Source organism: Physeter macrocephalus, chromosome 3 (assembly GCF_002837175.3).
Source record: "Physeter macrocephalus isolate SW-GA chromosome 3, ASM283717v5, whole genome shotgun sequence".
Taxonomy (NCBI): domain Eukaryota; kingdom Metazoa; phylum Chordata; class Mammalia; order Artiodactyla; family Physeteridae; genus Physeter; species Physeter macrocephalus.
The window spans coordinates 31,482,500-31,506,416 of record NC_041216.1 but is presented as its reverse complement, the minus strand read 5'-3'; the positions used below and the strand labels follow the sequence as shown (position 1 = coordinate 31,506,416).

At 52.8% G+C, this 23,917-nt stretch overlaps 1 protein-coding gene across 1 annotated transcript in view; it reads right to left on the bottom strand.

The window, feature by feature from the left end:
• The window catches only part of CFAP74 (cilia and flagella associated protein 74), a 60,385-nt gene that overhangs the window by 13,563 nt on the left and 22,905 nt on the right, over positions 1-23,917 (bottom strand). Inside the window, exons 15-22 of the mRNA XM_024125640.1 lie at positions 19,729-19,893; positions 18,502-18,664; positions 12,851-12,921; positions 12,325-12,447; positions 4,242-4,363; positions 1,567-1,695; positions 898-985; positions 263-436 (exon numbers count right to left, since the gene is read on the bottom strand). Coding sequence (XP_023981408.1) covers positions 263-436; positions 898-985; positions 1,567-1,695; positions 4,242-4,363; positions 12,325-12,447; positions 12,851-12,921; positions 18,502-18,664; positions 19,729-19,893 — 1,035 coding nt within the window. The remainder of the gene's footprint in view (positions 1-262; positions 437-897; positions 986-1,566; positions 1,696-4,241; positions 4,364-12,324; positions 12,448-12,850; positions 12,922-18,501; positions 18,665-19,728; positions 19,894-23,917) is intronic.

Here is a 23,917-nt window from a genome sequence, read left to right as displayed (position 1 = left end):
CCTGGGCCTCGTCTTGGCCGCCCTGCAGGGCCAGGCAGGCAAGAGTCCCGGAAGGAAGGGCGGGGAGAGGACTCTGGATCCTGAGGGTGCAGCGGGCGGACAGAGGGCAAGAGAGGCGGGGTGAGGTGGGGGCGGGGCCGCAGGCAGAGACGCCCCGGCCGAGGTGCCTGGAGGTGAGTGTGGAGCCCGGGAGTGGCTCAGGCGCCTGGACCCTGGGCAGCAGCCCATGCCCCAAACCTCCCGCTCTGACCACACGAGTCACCTTGGGGAGCCCGACGAACCCAAACTCCTGGGGCAGGAGGGAGCGGTTGCAGAGGCTGACTTGGGTCCTGATGGCCTCGTAGACGGTGCAGTAGCCAAAGTCCACCCCCGAGGGGCTGAGCTCCAGGTCCGAGGTGGTGACTATGGCGTGGACAGTAAACCCCACGGGTTTGATCTGCAGTGCGGAGGGCAAGCGCATCCGGTCACCGAGGTCAGTTTATGCAAGTGTTTCCAAAAATGAGAACAGCACCATCCCGGCTGTGAGCTGATGGCCGACGGTGCACCGTTCAGGGACACAACCCCTTCCCTGTCGGCCCCTGGCTTGGGACGCGCAGCGCGGGCGGGCGGGCGCAGGAGTGCACGTGTGCACACGCGTGTGCGCCTGTGCGTCTACGCGTGCGGTGCATTGTGTGCTCACACGCGGCGTGTGTACGGAGGACGTGCACACTCCCGGGCACCTGGATCTGAGTGTGGGCTGGACTGTACACACGTGTGTGCTTGGCTGCCCTGGGGACAGCCCTGCCGGCCCTGGACAGCGCTCGGGGCCTCTCGCCGATCCACAAAGACCCTCCCTCCGCCCCCCTGTACCCTCTGCTCCCCCAGGCGCCCGCGCTCCCAGAAGTGCCCCACGCAGACCTGGTCAGCCACCCGGATAGCCATCGGGGCCTCCAGGACTCCGCTTTCCTTGTCAAAATACTGTCCGGCATCTTCCGGGAGGGAGCGTCTGAAAGAGACAGGAGGCACTTGAATGTTCTTCTTTATATTTGAGAAACGACAAAATGCTGAACCATGAGGGTGCTTTGAGGTCAGACGAGAGCCAGAAATTACATAAAAGAAACACAGGAGCCACGACGTGGGCGTCGAGCCAGCTTCCGGCTCTCACCTAGAGCCCCTGCCCCCCCACCGGGGCAGAGGGACCCCGCCGCGCCACGCACCTGGGCAGGAACTTGAGCCGCACCGAGTAGGACGACAGGGCCTGGATGCAGCCGGTCTTGGGCAGGAGCTGCAGGTGGCCCTGCAGCCCCTTGCACACCTCGAAGTTCAGGCGCAGGGCGGCCTTCGACCTGCAGCGCCCGAGGGCCGGGCCGGCGACGCCGCGTTTGGTCCCTGCGGGTCGGCCTGTACCCACCCACCAGGGCCCAGGGCACGCCCTCCCAGAGGCTCCCCGCACCCCAGGGCCCAGGGCACGCCCTCCTACATAAAAGAAACACAGGAGCCACGACGTGGGCGTCGAGCCAGCTTCCGGCTCTCACCTAGAGCCCCTGCCCCCCCACCGGGGCAGAGGGACCCCGCCGCGCCACGCACCTGGGCAGGAACTTGAGCCGCACCGAGTAGGACGACAGGGCCTGGATGCAGCCGGTCTTGGGCAGGAGCTGCAGGTGGCCCTGCAGCCCCTTGCACACCTCGAAGTTCAGGCGCAGGGCGGCCTTCGACCTGCAGCGCCCGAGGGCCGGGCCGGCGACGCCGCGTTTGGTCCCTGCGGGTCGGCCTGTACCCACCCACCAGGGCCCAGGGCACGCCCTCCCAGAGGCTCCCCGCACCCCAGGGCCCAGGGCACGCCCTCCTAGATGCCCCACCCCCCCCCCCTGCTGTCGGAGAGTCCTCTGAGCCCTGCAGGACGCTCGGGGAGGTCCCCAGACGGCCAGGCCTTGGCCAGTGACCGCAGTTTCCCCAATTTTTGTCCCTGTTTTCAACTCAGGGCCAGCCAGAGAAGCCAGATGTGCCCCCAACCAGCCACGTGGGGCGCCCCATCCTAGCCACCCCAGGCCACAGCCCCCATCGGTGTGCTCCCCGTCCCCTCCTGGCTTCCAGTCTCCAGGAAGAAAGGTGGTGGGCAAGCTGCCCCAGGCCTGCGAGGGAGCCCCTTCCTGGGCTGCCCGGGAACCCTGGGCTGTGGTCCAGAGCCTCCCAGGCCTTCCAGCCCCTCCTTAACCGCCTGGGATGATTGTTGCCTGCCTCGTGGCTGCTGGGGCCTCAACCTGAGGGCTGAGCCCCCCTGCAAGGAGAGCCCACAGCCAGACAGGGACCCCTGGGAGATCCACGGGCTCCTGGGTGGTCCTGGCCGAGGAGGAGTAAAAGGGGGCCCCTTTGACCTCTGACCCCCAGTGTCACCAAGCCCCTCCCCTCAGTGACCTCTGGCCCCAGTGTCACCCAGCACTGGGCGTCCCCTGCCACGGAATGTGCCCAGAATGGCCCTCCCGCCCTCGGCAGGCAGCAGCCCTGCCCAGGTTCCCCTGCTGGCTGGGCTCCTCCTCAAGCAGCTGTTAATGTGACCAGGGTCATTGCGAACGAGCTCCTTTGCTACACCTGTGTCCATAAACCCGGTAAATTAAACACGTGAGTAATGCTGAATTCTAAAATCACTCAACAGGGACTTCCCTGGAGGTCCAGTGGTTAAGACTTCGCCTTCCAGTGCAGGGGGTGTGGGTTTGATCCCTGGTCGGGGAGCTAGGATCCCACGTGCCTCACGGCCAAAACACCAAAACATGAAACAGAAGCAATATTGTTGTTTTTTTTTTTGTGGTACGCGGGCCTCCCCCTGTTGCGGCCTCTCCCGTTGCGGAGCACAGGCTCCGGACGCGCAGGCCCAGCGGCCATGGCTCGCGGGCCCAGCCGCTCCGCGGCACGAGGGATCCTCCCGGACCGGGGCGCGAACCCGCTTCCCCCGCATCGGCAGGCGGACGCGCAACCACTGCGCCACCAGGGAAGCCCTTTATTATATATTTTTTAAGATTTTTTTTTAACGTGGACCATTTTTAAAGTCTTTATTGAATTTGTTACAATATTGCTTCTGTTTGGGGCTTCCCTGGTGGCGCAGTGGTTGCGCGTCCGCCTGCCGATGCGGGGGAAGCGGGTTCGCGCCCCGGTCCGGGAGGATCCCTCGTGCCGCGGAGCGGCTGGGCCCGCGAGCCATGGCCGCTGGGCCTGCGCGTCCGGAGCCTGTGCTCCGCAACGGGAGAGGCCGCAACAGGGGGAGGCCCGCGTACCACAAAAAAAAAAAAATAAATAAAAATAAAAATAAAAGAAAATCACTCAACACAAGTACGATGTCGAGCCTGTGCCGTGGGGAGGGGCTGAGAGAGCACAGCCCCCCTGCTCCCGTCACCACCCTGCCCCAGGAGCGGACACGCTCTGCGTCCCGAGGGGAGCTGACCAGAGCCCTGCAAAACCTAGTTTCCTGAACAAATCCACCTGAGTCCTGCCCCGAGTTCCCAGCTCCCCGGTGAGAACAGGCCCCCTGACGTTTGCAGTGCTGAGGCCCAGGGACCCAGCGGCTGGGGCACGTGCCAGTCCGTTTCCACCCAGGCCGCCCGTCGCCCCCTGGCTCCAGGCTGGAAGCGGGGCCCCGGGTGTCAGCAGCCTGCCAGGTACGCAGGTGTGTTTGGTTAATGAAAACCCATTAAGCTCTAACTGTAGGATTTGCCTGCTTTTCTCCATGTAATTGAACTTCACTAAAAATTAAAAGGAGCGTAAAAAAGAAGTAACAACTGTGGTGTCCGGATGCCCTTGCAAAACACTGCGAATGAAACATGCTTCTTGCCTCGGGGCTCCGTCCACGTTCCTTCAGAGGACACGCCTGCTTCCCTGTCTGTGTCTGAGAGGGGCCTGGCCTGGCCATGTTGGGGGCGAGCTCCCCAGAGACGCAGGGGTGACAACACTGACTAATTCTCACGGTTCTGGAGGTCAGAACCGGACACGGTCTCCCGGGGCGGAAGCCCAGCTGCGGGCAGGGCTGGTCCCCTGGGAGGCTCCGTGGGGAACCGTTTCCTGGCTTTTCCAGCTTCTGGAGGCACCGTGTCCCTCGGCTCGTGGCCCCTCTCCCATCTTCAAGGCCAGCAGCCTAGCATCTGCCAACCTCTGTCTGACTCTGGCCCTCCAGCCTCCCTCCTGTGACGGCCCTGGGATTCCAGTGGGCCCTCGGGGTAACCCCAGGTGACCCCCACCCCGAGGCCGTGACCTCACCCCCGCCGAGGGCTCACCGTGTGTGGACGGGGATGGAGTCCTGATACAGCCGGTCGTACATGCAGATCTTCAGGTCTACGTTGGGCTTTGGCACCCAGACTGGCACGTCGATAGCAACGCCGATGACTTTGAAATATAACTGAATTTGAACATGAAAATCCGACACCACGTATTTCCATCAGCAGAGCAGGCGGTGCCGTGAGCACTAACGCAGAGCTCAGCAGCGGTGTCTTGTGACTCTTACAAAAACTGGAAGGTTAATAATTAAACTGGCCGTGTTTTGGAGATCTATGGCACTTTTTACATCACATAATTTAAACAATCCTTTTTATTTTCAAAATGTTTAAACATAAAAAGATAGAATGGTACGATGGATTGTCATGTACCCACCACGCAGCTTCATAAAGATCAACATTTTTAGCTGCTTAAAAAAACCCGGGGGAGGGGCTTCCCTGGTGGCGCAGTGGTTGAGAGTCCGCCTGCCGATGCAGGGGACGCGGGTTCGTGCCCCGGTCCGGGAAGATCCCACGTGCCGCGGAGCAGCTGGGCCCGTGAGCCATGGCCTCTGAGCCCGCGCGTCTGGAGACCCGGGCTTCCCTGGTGGCGCAGTGGTTAAGAATCCGCCTGCCAATGCAGGGGACATGGGTTCGAGCCCTGGTCCAGGAAGATCCCACATGCCTCAGAGCAACTAAGCCCGTGCTCCACAACTACTGAGCCTGTGCTCTAGAGCCCGCGAGCCACAACTACTGAAGCCTGCGTGCCACAACTACTGAGCCTGTGCTCTAGAGCCCGCGAGCCACAACTACTGAAGCCTGCGTGCCACAACTACTGAGCCTGTGCTCTAGAGCCCGCGAGCCACAACTACTGAAGCCTGCGTGCCACAACTACTGAGCCTGTGCTCTAGAGCCCGCGAGCCACAACTACTGAAGCCTGCGTGCCACAACTACTGAGCCTGTGCTCTAGAGCCCGCGAGCCACAACTACTGAAGCCTGCGTGCCACAACTACTGAGCCTGTGCTCTAGGGTCCGCGAGCCACAACTTCTGAAGCCCCCACGCCTAGAGCCTGTGCTCCGCAACAAGAGAAGCCACCACAAGGAGAAGCCCGCGCACCGCAATGAAGAGTAGCCCCTGCTCTCCACAACTAGAGGAAGCCCGCGCGCAGCAACGAAGACCCAACGCGGCCAAAAATAAAAAAACAAATAAATAAATAAATTTATCGAAAAAAACAACAGCCGTTTTACTGCAGACTCATGCATCACCCAGGCAGTACACACAGCTGATACAAACTGAAGCTCAGGGCTCTCGAAGGGCCCAGGAGGCAGGTGCTTCGCCCCACCTCGGACCCTGGCGTCGGCTTCCTGCAGTCAGACCAAGCTTCTCGGTCTCGGGAGCTTGGGATTTGTGGGTGTCCTGCAGAGAAAGCCTGTGCACAGAAGCCCCCCTCAGGGAGGAACAGTGACCACCAGCCCACACAACTGGGGGGAGGGCCTCCCCTTCTACCGCCTGCAGGACCGTGACCTCAGAGCCCACCAGCGCCAGACCCGAGGCCACAGGGTCACTGAAACATACAACCCATTTCCAGGGCCAGAGACAAGATGGACAGAATAGAAAGCAAGCACGTCCAGAGAAATGGAGCAGCTGGGAGAGTCAGGAGGGGATTTGAGGAGAAGCACGGCCAGCTCACTCAAAGGCAGTGGTGACAGCAGGTGAACGGTGATCCACCGAGGGGGGCGGGGGGGCTGCTGCCGAGAGGCGCTGAGGCCCGGAGCAGCGTCCGGACCGCACGGCCAGGGAGGTCAGAAAGAGGCTGGTCCTGCCGGCACCTGAATCAGCGCCAGGCGAGCAGGCGGACACATGCGGTGACATGTGACATACGAGGCTGGGGGACAGGCGTCTGTGAAGCAGACGGGGTGGTCGGCACAGGAAGCCCCCGTCTACGGAGGAGCCAGCCAGGGAGGGTAAGAAAGGCACAGACACGGAAGGGAAGGGCCAGCCTCACGCTGAGACAGCGGGCAGCGTCCTCACAGCCCAGGAGGGGAGGGGTCCGCAGGCCGGCAGAACCCAGAACCTGTCACGAGGGACCCATCTCAGGAAAACAGGAGAGCAGGATGGGAATCCAGACCCCCGTTCACCTCCGGAGGCCGAGAGCTGCCCCAGGGGCTGCGTGTGCACCACCCCCGGGTGAGGAGGTGGGGTAGGACAGTGGTCAGGGTGTTCACGGCCCCGGCTCGCCTGGCAGGGCCCCCGTGGGCTGGAGTGTCCTTGACCCGAGGTCACAGCCCCAGCCAGGCCATCCTCTCCAAGCGCTCGGTTACGCAGGTCTGGTCCCTGTTCCTTCCTGACACCACAGCAGGGGCTCTGTGGGGACCTATGGGGGTACCACGGGGAACTATGGGACTCCATGGGTGCTGTGGACATGTGGGAACAGTGTGAGTATTATGGTACATTGTGGGGTATTGTAGGGTATGGCCTATTCCTTGGGGTTTCCGTTACAAATAAATGAATACTGTGTCTCAAATCCCTGGCCCGTGACAGACTCATTCCTATATGGGAAACACACCAGAGCAGAGACTCCTGATGGCGAGAGGAGAGGAGAGTGTGGTGAGCACAGAATCATCAAATGGTCACACCTGGACAGAGATGGCCACCTACCTGGAATCGTGGACCACGTTGTTGGGTCAGAACTCCAGAAGCAGTGGGGGCAGAGTCGGAGGAGATTCTAATAATTCCAATGACAGTTAAGTGAAACCGAGACATTGAGGGCCAGGAAAGAGGGTAAATAAAAGGGACCCAAAATCACATTTTATTTTGGTCATAAGGAAGTGTTGGTGGAGTGAACTGCTGGGGTACCGCCCGTCTTGGAGGACTGTCCTCTTGCACTTAAGAAATAGAAAGTCAGGGCTTCCCTGGTGGCACAGGGGTTAAGAATTCGCCTGCCTGCAGGGGACATGGGTTCGAGCCCTGGTCTGGGAAGATCCCATATGCCACGGATCAACTAAGCCCGTGTGCCACAACTACTGAGCCTGCCCTCTAGAGCCCGCGAGCCACAGCTACTGAGCCTGTGTTCCACAACTGCTGAAGCCTGCACGCCTAGAGCCTGTGCTCCGCAACAAGAGAAGCCACTGAAATGAGAAGCCCACGCACTGCAACGAAGAGTAGCCCCCGCTCGCCACAACTAGAGAAAGCCTGCGCACAGCAACAAAGACCCAATGCAGCCAAAAATAAATAAATAAAACAAATAAATTTATAAAAAAAAAAAGAAAAAAAAAAGAAATAGAAAGTCATGTGGGATTTAAGGGCTGGGAAAGGGGAGGGCACTGTTCATTGAATGGAAAGTAGAATTTCCAAATAACGGAAAAAAAGGAATAAGTAGCAACTTGATCAAACCAATGAAAACAAGAAAACTGAAAGTGAGGAAACAATATGATAAAATGAATAGTAGACAAAACTAATGGAAGTAGTAAAACAATGTGTGTCAATATTATGCTGCAGATGCACTGGATTCTCCCCCTAAAGGCAGACAACATTAGTCTGGGTCCACAGACAAAACCTGGCTCCTTAAAAGACACACGAAGTCATTTAAAAAGTATAAATATCGGGGTGCGGGGGGAGGACAAAGGGATATGAGGTGAAGGTGAAGCAGAGGAAAGCAGGAGTGGCCCTGCCGTTACCGCGGGATCAGCTGGATACAGACGTGCCATGAGCAGCAGGATGAAGGGGGATGTTTGGTTCTGGTGAAAGGCACCATTCACGATAAGAAAACAACTATAAACCCTCATGCGTGAAACAATAAAGCAGCTGAACAGAGCCCTCTGTTAGAAATGTAAGGAGACCTCTTGCACTGTTGGTGGGAATGTAAATTGATACAGCCACTATGGAGAACAGTATGGAAGTTCCTTAAAAAAATAAAAATAGAACTACCATACGACCCAGCAATCCCACGACTGGGCATATACACTGAACCTAGGGGCAGGACAGGAATAAAGACACAGACGTAGAGGATGGACTTGAGGACACAGGGAGGGGGAAGGGTAAGCTGGGATGAAGTGAGAGTAACTGACATACATACACTACCAAATGTAAAATAGATAGCTAGTGGGAAGAAGCTGCATAGCACAGGGAGATCAGCTCGTGCTTTGTGACCACCTAGAGGGGTGGGATAGGGAGGGTGGGAGGGAGACGCAAGAGGGAGGAGATATGGGGATATATATGTGTATGTATAGCTGATTCACTTTGTTATAAAGCAGAAACTAACACACTATTGTAAAGCAGTTATACTCCAACAAAGATGTTAAAAAAAAAAGTGTAAGGAGAACTTGTCAAAGATCGGGTCTTAAGGGAAGATGGATGTGTGGAAGGAACATGGAGGGAAGCCAAAGCATCTTGACAAAGAAGAACGGAGCTGGGGGAATCACCCCCCCTGACTCCAGACTATACTGTAAAGCTACAAGCATCAAAACTGCATGGTACTGGCACAAAAACAGACATCTAGATCAATGAAACAGGAAAGAGAGCCCAGAAATAAACTCATGCACTTATGGTCACCTAATCTATGACAAAGGAGGAAAAGACAGTCTCTTCAACAAGTGGTGCTGGGAAAACAGGACAGTTACATGCAAAAGAATGAAATTAGGACATTCTCTAACACCATACACAAAAAATACACTCAAAATGTATTAAAGACCTAAATGTAAGACCGGAAGCTATAAAACTCTTAGAAGAAAACGTAGGCAGAACACTCTTTGACATAAATTGTAGCAGTATTTTTTTGGATCTGTCTCCCAAGGCAAAGGAAACAAAAGCAAAAATAAACAAATGGGACCTAATTAAACATAAAAGCTTTTGTGCAGCGAAAGAAACCACTGACAAAATTGAAAAGACAACCTAATGAATGGGAGAAAATATTTGCAAATGATATGAATGATAAGGGATTAATATCCAAAATATATATAACAGCTCCTATAACCCAATATCAAGAAAAAAAGACCTAATTAAAAAATGAGCAGAAGGGAATTCCCTGGTGGTCCAGTGGTTAGGAATCCACGCTTCCACTGCAGGGAGCCCGGGTTTGATCCCTGGTCAGGGCACTAAGATCCCGCGTGCTGTGTGGCATGGCCAAAAAAATAAAAAATAAACAAGTTAAAAAAAATGAGTAGAAGACCTGAATAGACATGTTTCCAAAGAGGACATGCACATGGTCAACAGGCACATGAAAAGATTCTCAGCATTGACAACCATCAGGGAAATCCAAATCAAAGCCACAGTGAGATATCACCTCACACCTGTCAGAATGACTTTCATCAAAAAGTCTACAAATAACAAGTATTGGAGAGGATGTGGAGAAAAGGCAGCCCTCATGCAATATATATGTATAGCTGATTCACTTTGTTATACAGCAGAAACTAACACACAATAGTAAAGCAATTATAATCCAATAAAGATGTTAAAAAAAAAAGTGTAAGGAGAACTTGTCAAAGATCGGGTCTTAAGGGAAGATGGATGTGTGGAAGGAACATGGAGGGAAGCCAAAGCATCTTGACAAAGAAGAACGGAGCTGGGGGAATCACCCCCCCTGACTCCAGACTATACTGTAAAGCTACAAGCATCAAAACTGCATGGTACTGGCACAAAAACAGACATCTAGATCAATGAAACAGGAAAGAGAGCCCAGAAATAAACTCATGCACTTATGGTCACCTAATCTATGACAAAGGAGGAAAAGACAGTCTCTTCAACAAGTGGTGCTGGGAAAACAGGACAGTTACATGCAAAAGAATGAAATTAGGACATTCTCTAACACCATACACAAAAAATACACTCAAAATGTATTAAAGACCTAAATGTAAGACCGGAAGCTATAAAACTCTTAGAAGAAAACGTAGGCAGAACACTCTTTGACATAAATTGTAGCAGTATTTTTTTGGATCTGTCTCCCAAGGCAAAGGAAACAAAAGCAAAAATAAACAAATGGGACCTAATTAAACATAAAAGCTTTTGTGCAGCGAAAGAAACCACTGACAAAATTGAAAAGACAACCTAATGAATGGGAGAAAATATTTGCAAATGATATGAATGATAAGGGATTAATATCCAAAATATATATAACAGCTCCTATAACCCAATATCAAGAAAAAAAGACCTAATTAAAAAATGAGCAGAAGGGAATTCCCTGGTGGTCCAGTGGTTAGGAATCCACGCTTCCACTGCAGGGAGCCCGGGTTTGATCCCTGGTCAGGGCACTAAGATCCCGCGTGCTGTGTGGCATGGCCAAAAAAATAAAAAATAAACAAGTTAAAAAAAATGAGTAGAAGACCTGAATAGACATGTTTCCAAAGAGGACATGCACATGGTCAACAGGCACATGAAAAGATTCTCAGCATTGACAACCATCAGGGAAATCCAAATCAAAGCCACAGTGAGATATCACCTCACACCTGTCAGAATGACTTTCATCAAAAAGTCTACAAATAACAAGTATTGGAGAGGATGTGGAGAAAAGGCAGCCCTCATGCACTGCTGGTGGGAATGTAAACTGGTGCAACCATGGTGGAAAACAGTATGGAAATGCCTCAAGAAACTAAAAATATAACTACCATATGACCCAGCAATTCCACTCTTGGGTATACATCTGCAAGAAACAAAAACACTAATTTGAAAAGATATACGCACCCCAATGTTCATGGCAGCATTATTTACAATAGCTAAGATATGGAAGCAACCTAAGTGTCCATCAGCAGAGGAATGGATGAAGAAGACATGGTGCATATATACAACAGAATACTACTCAGCCATGAAAAGAATGGAATCCTGATGTTTGCAGCAACATGGATGGACCTAGAGGGTATCATGCTTAGTGAAGTAAGTCAGACAGAGAAAGACAAACACTGTATGTTATCACTTATATGTGGAATCTAGAAAATAAAACAACTGAATGAATATAACAAAACAGAAACAGACACACAGATATAGAGAACAAACTAGTGGGTACCAGTGGGGAGAAGGGTCAGGGGAGGGGCAAGATAGGGGTCGAGGATTAAGGGACACAAACTACTCTGTATAAAACAGATAAGCTACAGGGACTTCCCTGGCGGTCCAGTGGCTGACTCTGCACTCCCAATGCAGGGGGCCCAGATTCGATCCCTGGTCAGAGAACTAGATCCCACATGCTGCAACTAAAAGATCCTGCATGGCACAGCTAAGACCCGGCGCAGCCTAATAAATAAATAAATAAATAAATAAATAAATAAATAAATATTTTTAAAAATAGATAAGCTGCAAGGATATACGGGACAGCACAGGGACTATAACTGATATTTTATAACTTTTTTTTTTTTTTGGCTGCACTGCATGGCTTGGGGGATCTTAGTTCCCCGACCAGGGATTGAACCCGGGCCCACAGCAGTGAAAGTGCCGAGTCATAACCACTGGACCACCGGGGAATTCCCTATAATGGCTTTAAATGGAATATAATCTATAGAATTTTTGAATCACTATGCTGTATATCTGTAACTAAAAATAATACCTCCACGAACTCAGAATCCCAGTAAGAAAGAAAACACAATAGAAAAATTGGCAAATGACTTGGAAAAAAAAAACCCCACAGGGGGCATGAATAATGTGAATAATCCAGCTAATAAATCTGTTTACAGCCATTAAATACACTTTCTTCATATGCACATATCATATTTATAAAATCAATCTTGCCTTTGGCCACAAAGAAAACTAACAAATTTAAAAAAAGACTTTGCAGATTATATTGTCTGAGCATAATTCAATTTAATAAACTTATAAATAAATAAATCTAAAAAGTAATGATGACAAATTTTAATTGCTGGGAAATTAAGAAAGACAGCCCTAGTGATTAAGTGCAAGGTGTGTGTGAGTGTGTGAGTGTGTGTGTGTGTGAGTGTGTGTGTGTGTGTGTGCGCGCGCGCGCGCATGTGTGTTCACAGGTGTGCGTGTGTTGGTTATGTCGCCAGCCATGTGTGCCACTGACTAGCCACGCAAGCGTGGGCAGCGCGGGCAGCAGCCTCACGTGGTCGTGGTGGAGGGGACGCGGAGGGTGGGGACCCCGTGCCCAGAGAGCAGCAGGGTACTCACGGTCGCGCACTGCTGATTCTTAAACACGACCTTGAACCTGGCGGAGACCGCTCCCGGGACGATCGGGGTGAAGATGACGGGCACTCTGATGGAGCTGAAGGGGCCAATCTCCCCCTCTGTCATCTGCACGGCAAGAGAGGTGGGCAGGGCCGCTCAGCCTTCAGGTTCCCGTGACGGCGTCTCCCGTGGCCTCACCGCGGCCGGGTCACTGTGGGGGCGAGTGGTGGCAGCCCCCGCGTGTGCACTCGCTCTCCTGATGACACGCTCCTTGCACACACACACACAGCCCCCACGCTCTGGCTGGGGAGGCCCTGCATTGGTGTCTCCTCTGAGCTGGACTAGGGGCACCCAGGGCCCTGCCTCTGCGGCTCTGGACCCGCCCGGCCCCAGCCTGAGACGGGGCAGCCGGACACCGGCTGAGTCAGCTAACTGCCCAGAGGAGGCGAGTCCAGCGGCCAGACTAGTCTGGTCCGGCTCTGGTCAGATGGACGGACCGCCCTGGGGGCCGGAAGAAGGTGGGCCTGACCTCTCCCAGTGAGAACTCTGTCTGTCCCTCGTCGGGAGGTGCAGGCACGATGGTGGTCAAGGTCACTCCCTCTGATTCTGGAAGAGAAGGGTCCAGGTGTGAGGCTGGCCAGGCATGGATGGGCAGCTCTGCCACACCCACCTGAGGTGTGGCCACCCCCAACCTGTCCTCCTGGGGCCGTGAGGCCCGAGGGGGAGCTGGGGCGCTAGGGCCCCATCCGGCCCCCTCCCTCTCCCAGACCAGGTGCTGTTCTGGGGCTCGTGGGGGCCACCCCAGCCCTCCTGCGCAGACAGCTCCTCCTGACAATACCATCTCCTGCCACCCCACCCTTCCCCAGGGCTAGGGGCCACAGGAGGCTATCACGGTGGCCCCAGGTTCGCGTGGATGTGCCCCCGCAGACCCCCTCCCCCCGTGGCCATCTCCTGGTCGGGGACCTCGGGAACTCGGGGACCCCCAGCTCAAGCCCCAGGCCTGGAGCTTCTCAGGTGGACTTGGACAGCGGGCACTGCGGCCTCTGGAGGCTGGGGTGGGAGAGGGTCCCTAGCTGCCCAAAGCCCCAGCGCAGGGAGGGAGTGGGTGAAGGACGCTGGCCCCAGGGCGGCCCGGCGGGTGCAGCGGCCTGAGAGCAGCGCGTCAGAGAGGGGACGGCTGAGAAGTGGACCATCTGGGGCTTCACTTCAAAGCAGGAGGAGTGGAAAGTGGGCTCAAGGGGGTTTGTATTAAGATGAGGAAACAGCAGGGTGCTGTGTCAGGGCTGGGCCAGGGTGGGGCGTGGGGAGGGGGTCGGCCATTTCCCAGGGACCCACCAGGGCCCGAGGGGCTGCTGAGCCCTGGAAATGTAACACAACATCCACTTTCAAGTGATAATAAAATGTTCGCAGCCTAATTTTCACACTTATTTAGCCTTGTCTGTGTGCACGTTGCCTGCATGTTTTGAACATCCCTTCCCCACTGGTGGGCCACGGATCCCGCCCCGCCCCTCGGGATTTGGGGGGGCACCCCAAGAATGGCAGGCCATCCATCAGGAAGGGCAGACCCCGTTTCCTCTCATCTGAGAAGGTCTTCCTGTTGACTTTGCACGTGAACAGACCCAGTTTGATAGGAGAGGCGAAGGTCAGTGTCCTTTCTGAGTCCTTCCCCAGCTGGGCTGCCAGGCTGGCCCCACGGAGAGCCCAGGTGCACTGCTGCGGCCTGCCCCAGGCTACCACAGGGCGGTATGCACCATTTCTTGGGCCTGGGGTTGTAAAGGCAGAGGCCCCCAGTTCTGGCTCCTCCAATGTGGCAGACTTCTCACGCAGCCAGCAGCTATGACTGTCACCAAGTTGGGTGGGGGAGAGTGGGCCAGTTGGCTCCCACCACCCCACTGTTTACATCCTTGTCTGCTTCAGGAGTTACCTCGGTGAGAGCCCAGACCTGGGCCCACGAGGTCCTTCCCTATGCCCTGAGTCCAGGCCAGACTCTGGGGTCAGCTGCTTCATCTTGCATGGATGCTGGCTGGGGTCACTTGGTGACCCAGGGTGGAATCGTGTTGGTCAATTTGCTGGGAATATGGTGAGCTTCCACTAAGTCTAGAATCAGGCTTGTTAATGATTAGGAAGACTTTCATTAATTATGTGTGCAGTGTATCTGCTCCACGAGTCCATTCTGTTCTGTCAGTCACAGAGTGGATACTTACTCACTTCCTGGAGTTAGAGGCATTTTGACATTTTAGAACATTCTCAGCAAGCAGCTCTTTAAATACTGTCTTTTCCTGATTCCAGTGGACAAGTCGCTCCTTACTCATCCTCAACAGTACGTGTTGTACTGCTTCTTTCATGTTTCCATCTCTATCTTCTAGTTCCCTAACTGTCTCTGCGGCAGTGTCTAATCCACAGTTTAACCCAGTGATTAGGGTTTTGTTTGTTTTCAGTGATCATATTCTTACTGCTAGAAGTTTTATTTGGTTCATTTCCTTTTTTTTTTTTTAAATAAATTTATTTATTTTTGGCTGCGTTGAGTCTTTGTTGCTGCGTGCGGGCTTTCTTATTTGTGGCGAGTGGGGCTACTCTTCACTGCAGTGCGCGGGCATCTCATTGCGGTGGCTTCTCTTGTTGCAGAGCACAGGCTCTCGAGCGCAGGCTCAGTAGTTGTGGCCCACAGGCTTAGATGCTCCGTGGCATGTGGGATCTTCCCAGACCAGGGCTTGAACCCGTGTCCCCTGCATTGGCAGGTGGATTCTTAACCACTGCACCACCAGGGAAGCCCTGGCTGATGGTTTTCAATTATCAAGGTGCCCCCTCGCCACCTTTAAAGGGCGAGGGGCCCGTGCTGCTGCTTCCTTGCTGCTCTGCTCTGTGGCAGTTCATACTTGTGATGTACTTGTCCACCACGTGTGCAGCCCTCTGAGGCAGACCCTTTGCTCTGAGCACTCCTGCCGTGCCCCACGCTGCAGCCGTGGGGAAGGTTCTGGGCCAGCAGGTCTCAGGGGCCCACGCTGGGAGCTGCACAGCTGATGTGAGGACCCCCACGAACCTCCCATTGGGGGTGGCCCAAACTCCACTCGGAAGGCGGCCCCTCCCGACGTGTGGTGCTGGGGGTCAAGGCCAGCTGACCCCCTGAGCCAGCACAGGAGGCAGAGGAGGTGAGGAGGGAGCCCCACCCACTCACTCTCTGTCCCCCTGAGAACAGAACCATCTGTATGCACACCAGCGTCTCTCCTCTCTCTACGTTTTGTAGTCTCTGTTCTGATCCGCTGATCCATGTGTCCTTATCTGGACCACACTGTCTTGATTACTGTAGACTTAAAGTAGGTCTTGAAGCCACGTGTGAGTTTACAAAAACGGTCTTTTGAAAGATGCTTTCCTGGAGTATTAGAAAAATACCGAGGCAGGAGTCCCATGCACCCGGGCATCCCATGTTCACAGCAACGTTTATCAGCAGTCCCCCAGGGGCTTCCCTGGTGGCGCAGTGGTTAAGAATCCACCTGCCAATGCAGGGGACACGGGTTCAAGCCCTGGTCTGGGAAGATCCCACATGCTGTGGAGCAACTAAGCCTGCAAGCCACAACTACTGAGCCCGAGTGCCACAACTACTGAAGCCCGCATGCCTAGAGCCCGTGCTCTGCAACAAGAGAAGCCACTGCAATGAGAAGCCCGCGCACTGCAACAAAGAGTAGCCCCCGCTCGACGCAACTAGAGAAAGCCCGCACGCAGCAACGAAGACCCAACGCAACCAAAAATAAATAAAAAGTTAAAAAACCAAATTTATACATTAAAAAAAATATGGAAATGCAAGTACCTAAAATATCCAAAGCAAATACCTTGCCAAAAAAAAGAGCAAAGTTGGGTGACTTAACACTACGCGGCTTCAAGGCTAACTCTAAAGATACAATAATCCAGATGGATGGTGCTGGGTCAGGAGAGGTAAGCGGGTCAACAGATCAGCATACAGAGTCCAGAAATATACCCACACTTTCAATCCATTTGCAGCAAAGATAACAAATCAATCCACCAGGGAAAGGAAAGTATTTTCAACCTGTGCTGCAGGAACAACGGGACATACACGTGGGAAAAAAAGCCTTGGCGTCTACGTCACATCACACACAGAAATTAGCTGGACCAAAGACTCAAACGTAAGAGCCATGTCTTATGTCCTTATGGCCTTGGGATAGGGGAAAAGTTGCTATAAAGGCATAAAACACACACCTCAAAAGAAATGATGGGTAGATTTGCAAACATTAAAATTAAGAGCTTTGGGACTTCCGGGACTTCCCCGGTGGTCCAGTGGTTAAGACTCTTTGCTCCCAATACATGGGGCCGGGGTTCAATCCCTGGTCAGGGAACTAGATCCCGCACGCATGCCACAACTAAGAGTTCACATGACGCAACTAAAGATCCCTCATGCCGCAATGAAGAACCCGCGTGCCGCAACTAGGACCCGGCGCAGCCAAATAAATAAATAAATAGAACTTTGGGGCTTCCCTGGCGGTCCAGGGTTACCACTCTGCACTTCTAATGCAAGGGGTGCGGGTTTGATCCCTGGTTGGGGAACTAAGATCCCACATGCCACGTGGTGTGGCCAAAAAAAATAAATAAATAAAAAATTAAATTAAATTACATTAAGAACTCTGATTTAGGAAAAGAAATCATAAAGGGAGTAAAAGGACAAGCCACGACTTCGACTTGGAGGCAATATTTGCAGCCTCCTAACTGACAAAGGCTAAGTATGCAGGATGTGGAAAGAACTCCTATGAATAAATAAGAAAAGACAAACAGCCCCGTAGGAAAGTGGGTGAAAAGCTTTAACGGGTATTTCATACAAAAGAAAATACAAATGGTAAACAGGCACCTGGAAAGACAGTCCAGCTCACTGGCGGTGTGGGCGGTGCAGGCGGGAGCCTCCCCTCCCAGGCCTCCAGACCGGCCCCACGGAGCTGCCCAGTGGGGCCCAGCCACGGGCCGCGGGGGGCTGTGAGCTCCTGAAATGTGGCTCTTGGGAAGGAGGAACGAAGTTCTCCTATTACTTAATTTTGGTGAATTTAAATCTGAATAGCCAGATGTGCCAAGGGGCAGCCGCACCGGGTAGCGCGGTCCCAGCTGCAGCCACGCGGGACAAGAACAGACGGAGTAATAACAGCAAAGCCGCGCGTCCCCCGCGATGCGGCAAAGACACGCCCCAGGGCGACCCCCACACACGGAGACGCCGCCTGAGCGCCTGCGCGCACGGCCCACGCCGTGAAATCCCCCGGATGTGAGCCGGTGGGAGTGGCCTGTGACCGAGGCAGGTTCGTGAGAGGAGCCGCCACGCAGAGGAGGAGCCCCGTCCAGTCCGCGTGGACGCCCCCCAGAGCTCAACGCTAAGCAACCAAACAACTCAGGATGTACTCGCCGCGGCTCCGACGCAGGAGAAATCCAGCCCTTCCTGAGCGTGAACGTGGATGGAAAAAGTAAAGGGAGGCAAGGAAGCACCTTGGAAGGAAGGAAGGAAGACAACGCCAGAGGGACGTCCGGGGGCAGGCGGTGTGTGCGGTGCGGGCGGCCGCACGCATCCTCGTCCTCCTCAAGCCCCGCCTGGGCTCGGGCTGCCTACTTCCTGGCTCTTCTTTAAACTGTCCCCACGTGTTATACGCACTTGACTTCCGGACGGAGTTCGGGGTGGCCCCAGCCAGCCTGGGGCCTTCAGCGACCCCATCAGCAGACAGCCCAGACCTCCTCCCCATCTCTTCCCTCCCTCCATCAGGCAGGGCTCCTCAGATGTCCCAACAAGGACCACCAAGGGCAGGGAGGTGGGCACATTCCCCTTGTGGCCAGCCTGGTGGTCCAAAGCTGGGGATTTTCTTTAAGTCTTCTGTTAGCTTAAATATGGATGCAAATTTTAAACCACTCCATAACCAGTATGCAGTTGAATACATAAATACGTATGAATATTTTCTTACTTACTTAAAACTGGAGCCCTGGAAAAATTCTGCACCGCCCAGCCCCCCGGCACCACACCGCCACAACCGGGCTTCGCCGCACGCAACCGTGCTCGCAGTGGCTCCCGGAATCCGTCCCTCTGGGGCCCTCCGACCCGGCCTGCCAACCCCTCTGCCCGTCAAACGGCTGGGACTCGGGGCCCTGCTGCCAAGGTGCCCCAGAGCTGCGTGCTGAGCGCAGGCCGCGGGCCCGGCTCACCTGCGGGGTGCCCCTCCTCCTGTTCCTTCACGTCCAGTTTTCCAGATTCCTTCTGGCTCGGCACATCTGTGGGCAAGGACTCATTGCCCTCCATCAGCTGCTCAGAAAAACTGGTGGCGATTTTATTGTCAAAACCTTTGTCTTCATGTGTAAAGCTACTGCTCTGAAAAAGAGAATGTGACACCTTTACTGGCAGTTTCCACTTGCCTTTCCCATCAACTGTCCAGACCCGCCATCTGGGGAGGGCCACGTTGACAGCCTGGCCGTGATCCGGGCTGGGGGCCGCGGGCTCCCACAGCACCCCTCAACAGCTCTCTGGCGACCCGGGCCGGGCTCGTCCGGGGCTCAGGGCCCCTCTCGCCCGGGCGGGCTCCTCCTTGGCCCTGTCCCGGAGCCTGCTGCACGTGGGCACACAGCCCAGTTCCTCCAGGACGCCTGCTCTTCTCCCACACGCGCTTGGGCCCCCCGGGCTCCAGCCCCGAGCTCTCCTGGCTTCAGCTCAGATCCCAGCAGGCTGAGAGCGGCCCGACCCCACCTCTGCTCCTTTCCCAGAGGTCATTGACCCACAGTCCTCTCCCCTGGGCTCACGGCAGACCGACGGAGTGCCTGCCGCGTGCAACTCGGGCCACGGTGGGACACACAGGGCACTGCCTGGGTGGAGCTGCCGTCCAGCCGGACAGACACCCACCAGGAGAGGGCTGGTGCCCGCGGGGAGCCCTGAGGGCCCAGGCGCTTGTCCTCACCCCCAGATAATCCCCCCCAGGGGCCGCTGGCTGTGCTGGAAGTTGTTTCCACTGATGGGGTCCCACCTGTTTCCGCTTCCTCATCAGCACACGTGCACAGCCTTCCCGTGAGAGGACCAGGGCCCCCCTCGCACCTTTGGGAGAGGTGCAGGTGCGGGGCAGGGTTTGCTGTACTTTTCAGCCTGGGGTGTCGGGGCCGGACCGCCCATCCCCACAGGCTGGGACCTTAGGGCCTGGAGCACTTGGCCACCAGCTTGCCAACACGTGCGATGGGACAGCATCCTGCTGCCCTAGGTGCACTCCTTACGGAGACAGATCTCTTCTACCTAGACTGACCGGAGGCCATCCTGCTGCTGGGCCTTCTCCCGCCCACATCGACGTGGCCCCCTTCACACTCGTGGGACTGTATCTCGGGGCGGGAGGTGCCACGTGCTGCCCGTGGCTGAGCAGCCACGGCGTCGACCAGGAGCGGTAGTACACTCACTACGTTTAATACTGACGGGGACGCGTCCGTCTCACAGCGCTTTGATGCCAGGAGAAACCTGAACCCGGTGCCCAAGCCCCCGAGGTTGGTCAGCGTGATGGTCCGGGATGCAGTCTCACCCACCACATGGCTGCCGAAGTCGATGAGCTCCTTGTCGAGGGACAGCTGCCAAAAGACCCCACGTGAGCCAGGGTGACCACATCAGGCTCACAGCAAGGTCTCCTCTCCCACCTGTCACCCTGCACCCCTGAGGGGACACAGGAGCTCTGGCCCCGTCTTCATGCTCAGAGGTGAGGCCTGCCTCTGGCTCATGGCGGGAGGCAGGGCCTCTGCACAACCCAGGACACAATCCACATCCCAGAAATCATAGAGCTGTGTACTGATCATGACCGTTTGGGAGCACCTGAGTGCAAGTTTTGAAAAGTCAGGGACTTCCCTGGTGGCGCAGTGGTTAAGAATCTGTCTGCCAGTGCAGGGGACACGGGTTCAAGCCCTGGTCTGGGAAGATCCCACGTGCCGCGGAGCAACTAAGCCTGTGTGCCACAACTACTAAGCCTGCACTCTAGAGCCCACAAGCCACAACTACTGAAGCCTGTGCTTCACAGCAAGAGAAGCCACCGCAATGAGAAGCCCGCGCACCTCAACAGAGAGTAGCCCCCGCTCACCACAACTAGAGAAAGCCCGCGTGCAGCAACAAAGACCCAACGCAGCCAAAAATAAATACATAAATAAATAAATTTATTTAAAAAAAAAGTCAAGCCAGCTAAAAAGAAATGAGCTATCAAGCCATAAACAGACATGGAGAAACCTTAAACTAAGTGAAAGAAACCAACGTGAAAAGGCTCCAAACTGTATGATCCCAATGCTATGACTTTCGGGAAAAGGCAAAACTATGGAGATAATAAAAAGATCAATGGTTATATATTAATAAAAAAACACAGCAAGAAGATATAACAATTATAGTCAGTTACACACCCAACAGCAGACTATCAAAATATATGAAGCAAAAACTGATGGAATTGAAGGGAGAAATAGAAAGTTCTACAATACTCCTCCTCTCATGATAACAAACAGAACAACCAGACAGAAGATAAGTAAGGAAATACAGGACTTAGGAACATAATAAACCAATGAGATGTAACAGACATATACAGAACACTCCACCCAACAACAGCACACATGCTATTCTCAGGTGCACACAGGACATTTTCCAGGCTTGACCATATGTTAGGCCACAAACTAAGTTTCAATAGACTTAACAAGATAGATATCGTACAAAGTATCTTCTCTGACCACAACAGGATGAAGTTAGAAATCAATAACATAAAGAAAACTGAAAAATTCACCAAATTGCGGAAATTAAACAACACACTTTTAAGCATCAAATGGATCAAAGAAGAAATCACAAGAGAAGTTATAAAATAATAAAAATGAATGAAAACAAAAACACAACATACCAAAACTTATGGGATGCAGTGGAAGGAGTGCTAAAGCGGAAATTTATAGCTTACATTAAAAAACTTACATTACAGGGGCTTCCCTGGTGGCGCAGTGGTTAAGAATCCACCTGCCAGGGCGGGGGACATGGGTTCAAGCCCTGATCCAGGAAGATCTCACATGCCACGGAGCAACTAAGCCTGTGTGCCACAATACTGAGGCCTGTGCTCTAGAGCCCGCGAGCCACAACTACTGAGCCCTTGTGGGGACATGGGTTCAAGCCCTGATCCGGGAAGATCTCACATGCCACGGAGCAACTAAGCCTGTGTGCCACAATACTGAGCCTGTGCTCTAAAGCCCGCGAGCCAGAACTACTGAGTCTGCATGCCCCAACTACTGAAGCCCGTGCTCCTAGAGCCCATGCTCCACAACAAGAGAAGCCACCGCAATGAGAAGCTCCTGCACCGCAACGAAGAGTAGCCCCCGCTCACCGCAACTACAGAAAGCCTGTGCAGAGCAACGGAAGACCCAAAGCAGCCAAAAATAAATAAAATAAATAAATTTATTAAAGAAAAAACTTACATTACATTACATTACATAGCTTACATTAAAAAACAAGACAGGGAGTTCCCTGGTGGTCCAGCAGTTGGGACTCTGAACTTTCACTGTGGAGGGCCAGGGTTTGATTGCTGGTCAGGGAACTAGGATTCTGCAAGCCACATGGTGCAGCCAAAAAACCAAAACCAAAACCAAAACAAAACATAAGACAGATCTCAAATCAACAACTTATGTTTGCTACTCAAGAATTAGGAAAAGAACAAAGTAAATCCAAAACTAGCAGACAGAAGAAAATAATAAAGATCAGAGCAGAGATAAACAAAAGAGAGAATAGAAAAATAAAGAAAATTAATGAAATCAAAAGTTCGTTCTTCAAAAAGATCAACAAAATTGACAAACTTCTGCTAGATGGGCTAAGAAAAGAAAGACTCGGGCTCCCCTGGTGGCGCAGTGGTTGAGAGTCCGCCTGCCGATGCAGGGGACACGGGTTCGTGCCCCGGTCCGGGAAGATCCCACATGCCGCGGAGCGGCTGGGCCCGTGGGCCATGGCTGCTGAGCCTGCGCGTCCAGAGCCTGTGCTCCACAATGGGAGAGGCCACAGCAGTGAGAGGGCCGCGTACCGGAAGAAAAAAAAAAAAAGAAAAAAGAAAAGAAAGACTCAAATTACTAAAATCAGAAATGAAAGTGGGGACATTAATACTGATTCTACAAAGTAAAAAGGATTGTAAGTGAGTACTATAAACAATCATACCAACAAACTGCAACAAACCCAGGTGAAATGTACAAATTCCTAGAAACACAAAACCTACCAACACTGAACCACAAAGAAATAAGACAATTTGAATAGACCTATGACTAGTAAGAAGACTGAATGCATAATAAAAAAATCTCCTGACAAAGAAGAGCCCTGGACCTGATGGCATCACTGATGAATTCTACCAAAGAGTTAAAGAATACCAACCCTTCTCAAACTTTCCAAAAAAACGGAAGAGGTAGAAACACTTCATAATTCATTCTAGGAGGCAGGCATAGCCCTTATACCAAAGCCAGACAAAGATACCACAACAAAAGAAAAGTACAGACCAAAATCCCTTATGAATATTGATGCAAAAACCCTCAACAAAATATTAGCAAACATGGGGGCTTCCCCGGTGGTGCAGTGGTTGAGAGTCCGCCTGCCGATGCAGGGGACGCAGGTTCGTGCCCCGGTCCGGGAGAATCCCACATGCTGTGGAGCGGCTGGGCCCATGAGCCATGGCCACTGAGCCTGTGCGTCCAGAGCCTGTACTCCGCAACGGGAGAGGCCACAACAGTGAGAGGCCCGCGTACCACACACACACAAAAAAAATCAGCAAACAGAATATACACAATGACCAAGTGGAATTTATTCCTGGAACGTAAGGATGGTCGAATGTAAAAATATCAATCAATGAAGTATGTGACATCAGCAAAATGAAGGGGAAGAACCCACACGATTATCTCAATTGATGCAGAAAAAGCATCTGACAAAATTCAACACCCTTTTATAATAAAAGCACTCAACAAAATAGGAATAGAAAGAAACTACCTCTATATAATAAAAGCCAAATATGAAAGCAACATAACATAATATTGCAATATAAGATAACATAATATTCAATGGTGAAAGACTGAAAGCTTTTACTTTAAGATGAGGAATGAGGGAAGGATGCCTGCTTTCCCCACTTCTATTTGACATGGTACTAGAAATTCTAGCCACAGCAATTAGTCAAGAAAAAAACGGTATCCAAATTGGAAAGGAAGAAGGAAAATTATCTCTGTTTTCAGATTACATGATCTTACACACAGAAAATCCTAAAGACTCCACAAGAAAGCTGTTAGATCTAATAAACAAATTTAGCAAAGTAGCAAGATACAAAGTCAACACAAAAAAATCAGTTGCATTTCTGTACATGAACAATGAACAATCTGAAAAGGAAATTACCAAAACAAATCCATTTACAATGACATAAAAAAATAATAAAAATTTTAGGAGTTATCTTAGCCAAGGAGGTGAAAGGCTTGTACAATAAAACTACAAAACATTGTTGAAAGAAGACATAAATAAATGGAAACACATCCCATATTCATGGACTGTAAGACTTACTATTGTTAAGAAATCAATATTACCCAAAGCAATCTACAGATTCAATGCAATCCCTATCAAAATTCAAAT